Source organism: Phytophthora infestans, genomic scaffold (assembly GCF_000142945.1).
Source record: "Phytophthora infestans T30-4 supercont1.29 genomic scaffold, whole genome shotgun sequence".
In the NCBI taxonomy this organism is placed as follows: domain Eukaryota; phylum Oomycota; class Peronosporomycetes; order Peronosporales; family Peronosporaceae; genus Phytophthora; species Phytophthora infestans.
Window position 1 is genome coordinate 1,746,681 of NW_003303730.1, and position 5,910 is coordinate 1,752,590.

Consider the following 5,910-nt stretch of genomic DNA (forward strand, 5'->3'; position numbering starts at 1 on the left):
ACACTGTGCAGTACTGTACGTGGTTTTACAAATCTTTCTCTCGTACCAGCTGCTGAACAGCACAGAGATAAGGATTACGATAGAGGCTTCGCCATAACTCCACAATGGGAAAGTCGTCATTGCAAGCTGCAAATGCAACACTACGGTGTTGCGAATCAGCAACTTGCTATATAATAAGCAGCGCAAGATCGTTAGATTTTTTAATGCGGTGATTATGGTTAGGTTTAGAGGTGGGGGTAACATTTAGTGGGAAAAGCAATGCAAAATTGACGCCTTCGCTTCCATGCTTTCCGAGTGCGAAATTTGTTTAGCTGTCTATACGGGAACTGGAACGTCGTTTGGCATGCAGCATTTATGGATTAATCGCCTTTTTAAACTAGTAAGGGGGGTACCAAAAACTGCAATTTTGATGATATGCAGAGTCGTGGCATCCGTCCTGCAATTACCTCTGAGATCACATACTCGAGGCTTTAGATTTGCAAGGATAGCGTAGGTATTATAATAGCGAATTGAAAGAACAACAGCCATGTCGACCAGGTGCCAGATTTAGCTCAATTGTAGAGATTAAAATGTGGAGAGGGGGGTCACTTAAATATGGTGAATGGCCCATATCAATGTTAATCCTGCTATCCTCCTTCATTTTGGACGGAAGATCCTCTCCTGACGTCGACTCAACAACGAATAACGTTAGATTACTCATTGATGTTCCAATACTAATGTCTAGTGGAATAAAGGCCCTGGGACAAATCTTTGAAGCAACGAATTACACTTCCAATAACTGTTGTTATTCCATGATTTTATTCTCAGCCATACGTTGATGCTATTTTAATTTGAGACACATGTAAAATAGCGGAACTGTACCGTAATTGGAAACATAGTTCCCGATAAGGTAAATATCCGGATTAAGATGTTACAAGTTATTAAAAAAACGATCACTGGATCTTTCCCATCCATAATCTATCCCGAATTCTTACTTTACAGGTATTATACGTGTAAAAGAACTGCCAATGTTGATTGCCGGAACATGTGCTTGAAACCGTCTGTTTCTTCAAAAACGGTGCATTTATTTTAACATTTGCACTCGTTCATCACAATGACCAAACAGTTCCGATTCTTTGGCAGCCCAAGCAGGAAAATTCTGTAATTTGTGTTGTGTCAACAGCGATGCTTGGGGTTCTTGCTTCCTTTTTACTTGCGCGCATCGGGTCTTCAGCATGTGCCTACGGGACTGACACTCCTCGTCAGCTTATTATGAGTGGAGAAGTCGTACCGATCAACACCAAGACCTACGTTACCGGCATTCGATCAACCCCTGACGGCAACAGCTTCTGCGGCGGCAATCTCATCTCCCCTACTCATGTCCTCACTGCCTCACACTGCGTGATCTACGATATGCGCTGGGTCTCAGTTGGGAGTCATTACCGCAACGGCTCACTGGACGGCGAACAAATTCGGGTCGTGTCAGTCATGAACCACCCAAACTACTCGGAGAACGTCCGGTTCGCTGATGATTTCTTGGTACTCGAGCTCGAGCGACCCAGCAAGTTCAAGCCCGTAAAACTTGCTGCACCGGACGACTCCGACTTCAAAGCGGGACAATGGGCTGTAACGATGGGCTGGGGGGCAGATGCGGAGGTCAATGGCACCCATTCCTACAAGCTGCAGCGTGTAGATCTTCAACTTGTGAGCGATGAGGCGTGTGCTGCTAATGCTACCATCGACTCTAGTATGGTGTGCGCAGGTGGCGTTCTCAACCACGACTCCTGCTTTGGAGACTCCGGTGGACCTCTCATCCTAGAAGGGTCGGGTATGACAGAGGACGTTCTCATAGGACTGGTGAGCTGGAGCAAGGACGACACATGTGGACGAGATAGCTATCCTAGCGTCTACTCTCGAATTTCCAATGCCCGAATGTGGATTGATTCCATTACGGGTGGTAACGGTACTTGTATGGCCTTGTAAAATAGGCATCCGTGTTTCTTTCGTTTGTGTACCATGCTATTCGGGGTGCTAAAACAATAAAGGAAAATATTAAAATGCCTAGCGTTCCTCGCAAAGAACTCTGTACTCGTCATTGAAGGTTGGATCATCATGCCATTTTCGATGTCAAAAACTTCTCGAGCTCTTACCATAATGACCATGGAGTGTGTCACATAAATGTTCTCTAGTGTTTACTACTGTAGCACCTAGTGCTACTACTCGAAGTATCTGCGCTGGTATCACAGCATGTCTAAGCTACAGTTCGCGTCATGAACAAACACCGTTTTCGGTGGATAACAATGCAAGGTGCAATGCGATCACAACCATAATATCACAACCGGGCATTGCTACAAGCCAATTGACCCGGCTACGTGCCTGGAGTTTGATCTTGGCACTGTCAGGATGGTTGACAACAACACCAAGTTTGCCATTTTCTGCGTGTCAGATCATGTGATGATTTTATTTTCAATAATAATAATTTATCATACACTTTTCGGTCGCCTCTATAATTGAGTAGAGCAAATTCGATCGCATAAGTAGATAGGGCATCTCCCACCCCCATACAATGTTGATACGTTCATGTACACTAGACACGATCATTACGATACATAGTACTTAAACTAAGGCGTGCGTGATTAATGTGTCGCAGTGCCAAAATCAATTGTTTGTATTGGAGCTAACTGCAAAATCGCAATCGTTAGCACGTGTAGCCTTTTTTGTGCGATAATAGGAACAACATATCTAAATAGCACGCAAAAACTTTAAAATTGAGTGAGCTACAGCCACCGACGTGGGTGCGTGATCTAATGTGGCGCGGAGTGTATTATCTTTATAATATATTAATAATGAGAGGGAACACATTACAGTCGTCACCTCCAATTCGACACCGGTATCAGTCGATACCCTGCCAGATTTTATGATTACGCGAATTGAATGCGCAATTACCTTTGCCCATCACCACCCTAGCAATTAACCTCAACGGCTTTTCCCTCCTCGCGGAGGGATGACACGCCGCATCAATCTGATTTTAAATTTTGGATCGGACGTCTTCATACAAACATACACTTTGATTTTTACCGCCAAAGACAATGGGACATCGCCCTTCCTCCTACATGTCCCTAACTCTAGCACAAAAGCAGTGAAGCACAAGTCAGATCCTGCACTCCGAACTTGCTCGTTGGGCAACGGAGAGCTTTAAGACCCCCCAAGCAGTAAAGCGCACTACCGTCCAGAGTATTTTTAAGCGGTCGGCGGACGTTGCCGCCTTGCCGGATGCCTATCGCGACCGGAAGCGCTGTTGCGCGCCCGCGATTCGCGCGTCTGACGCCAAGATTATGCAGAAGATTGACGGGTTCAAGACTTGGCACGGAGACGCAACTATTCAGGGCTCTACGGTACTAATGATTGCTCAGCGTGAAGGAGTACAGCTACCCGGAGGCAATGCACCTAGTCGAGGGTGGCTGTACCGCTTCCAGCAGCGCACAGGGCTGTGGTTTTCGCAAGCTCCCGCCTAATACAACTGCCGTACTGCAGCTCATGGACCATTAAGTGCCTGAAGAATGAGTACCAGAACAAGAAGCAAGCCGCGGAGCTGGACCTGTTCTACAAGGGTGTTCCTTTCACGCCGGTCGACGTTTACTCCGCCATGAAGTGGTTGTCTGAAGGCTGGAACAACATATCTGCAAAGACTACAGTATTAGAAACTGTTGGTGCCACACAGGCATCGTCTCAAAACTAAACGTAAATTGTGTACTGAATTAACAAAACAAATATCAGTGCACTGAATTTGCGTTTGTTTTTTGCTTTACGATGTGCACTTATGCCCTGGCACTGCTGATATGGTCCGCCCTGTCCAATTGAGGTGCACGACTGTATGTCCCCGTTAATCGAGCATTCGGATTATTTTATGGACCATAACAAAATAACATATGCACGCGTTGCTGCAAACGTATTTTCCCCCTAATACTGGACCTTGAATCACAAGGGCATCTCCGGGGATTCCTAGTAGCAGCGAGGGTTAATTGCACGCTTACTGGGATTATAGTTCGTTTTGTTATCACTTCGTACGGTGCTGGCCCTAACTTGTGGAGCTATTTCGATGTTTCGGCCACTAATCACGCCCCCAAATACTGAAAATGGCCAATAAGTGCGGCTATTCAGGGCAATTCCAATGGTGCGCGACACAAAGTATGAGAATGTAGGCGTACATTTTCGTTTATAACGAGTGGATGTCGGCAGCACCAGTTTTGACCTATGCTGGGTCAGTCGCATGATCTATGGCTCGCCTCGGATGACGTACAACCTTGCCGAGTCACTAGGTTTTCTCCGTGGACCCAACAAGTGTCTGCGGTCGGGATGGTCCCCACTGCATGTAGAAGGAGACAGCTCCCTGATTCATAGAAATCATGTTTCGCTATGTGGCATTCCTCGTAATCATTGCTGAAACCCGCACCACCAATAGACTTGGCGATCACATCGTCTGGTACGCACTGCCACGCCTGCTTGCCCCAGCCAGCTACTTCACTCACGGAGGGTGGGCGTGGGTTGCCACCACGCGTGTACTCTATACGGTAGGAAGTTGTCCATTCGTTAAAAAGGTGCCATGTGGTCTTTAAAAGACTTGTAGATGCCTATATCTCCAGCTTGCAGATATGGCGTGCAGCCACCAGGCACAACAACCATCTCAATCTTTTTGGCTGCACATCTCGCCTTGATCGCCTTCGAAATATGAGCGCTCATACTGTCCCAAACGAGAGCTTTGCCCGGCAAATGATCCATCAGCACCGGAAATATAAGATCCAGCCATCGTTGGAGCAGCGTGCTGTCAACCCATGCCTCTTTTGTGTTACGACATATACTTCGTCGATTTTGTCTATTGTCGAGCTACTAATATCAGTAGTACCGGTAGTACCATTTTTCCAAATGACAAGCGGGGGGCAATTTAGCTCCGTCCGCAGTCACGGCCAGCACTGCAGTGACCTTCATCGACGCAAACCCCGTCGAACGAAGCACAACATGACGCGAGTCCACCAAATCCACCGTTTCGCGTCGAGGATCCTCGAAATATACAGCGGTTTCATCCATAAGTTCAGTTCGTGACAAAATAAACCGTGGCTTGAGGTGGGTGAAGTAAGCCATGAAGCGGACGGCACGTCGCAAAGTTCCACATCGGTTAAAGTGGTAAGATTGGTCGTGCGACGTAAGGAGCGTCCGTATCGATGCATAAACGTGCTCAACTATCACTAAGATGCAGCAAAAGAGTCATCATTCAGCTCGGTTCGGGCGTGGTGGACAGCAGCTTCCTGGATCCACTGCATCGACACCTTGTGATGCTCGGAGCGCATGTAAACAATTTCGTCAAAGACCATGTCCTCGATTTCACCAAGGTCTAGGACGAGCACTAGCACCCCTCAGCCGTAATTGGTCGCTCGAGGCTTGCCTGATGGCTTCACCAGTCTTGTACCAGTAGCGGATCTGGGCCGCGGAGATCTTCCATCCCATTTTAACAACAAAATGACTGAACGCTCTTGAGGGAACGCCGTCGGCGTAGCAGTCGATCTCGACAAGGACCTCTTTCTTCTTGGCAATACTCTTGGGGACGCGCTGACTGGGCATAGTGCTGGTGGTTTTGCTGCTGGTTGTAGGGTTCTTCGCTAAAGTGAAAGTGAGAACTGAAAGCAGGGCACTGGCTGTAATTGGAAATGTACGAACCGGTGGCTCGTATTTGGTATAATATCTGGAAGGGTTTTATAACTAAGGTTCATCTTGGCGAAATAGTATTTTATTAGGTGGGATAATCAATTTGGAGATGGTACTTTATTCGGAAGAATACGTTACCAGCCAGCATAGGAGGAACTACACCTTTACCAGTCCAAGCTGGCGGTAGTGTAAACCAAAGTGGAATGTCCCGTAACTAGACTTTTTATTTTC

General features: G+C 46.9%; 2 protein-coding genes across 2 annotated transcripts; one reads left to right on the top strand and one right to left on the bottom strand.

Moving 5' to 3' along the window:
- Positions 1 to 1,251: 1,251 nt before the first annotated feature.
- PITG_13648 (serine protease family S01A, putative) lies at positions 1,252 to 1,962 on the top strand (the record flags this gene model as incomplete). The annotated part of the gene is made up of 1 exon (XM_002899788.1): positions 1,252 to 1,962. The coding sequence occupies one exon, from the start codon at positions 1,252 to 1,254 to the stop codon at positions 1,960 to 1,962; it is 711 nt and encodes a 236-aa protein (XP_002899834.1).
- A 2,607-nt stretch (positions 1,963 to 4,569) lies between these two features.
- PITG_13649 (uncharacterized protein) lies at positions 4,570 to 5,595 on the bottom strand (the record flags this gene model as incomplete). Its single annotated transcript, XM_002899789.1, has 2 exons — positions 4,570 to 4,736; positions 5,433 to 5,595. The coding sequence occupies 2 exons, from the start codon at positions 5,593 to 5,595 to the stop codon at positions 4,570 to 4,572; spliced, it is 330 nt and encodes a 109-aa protein (XP_002899835.1).
- Between the last annotated feature and the right edge of the window lie 315 nt (positions 5,596 to 5,910).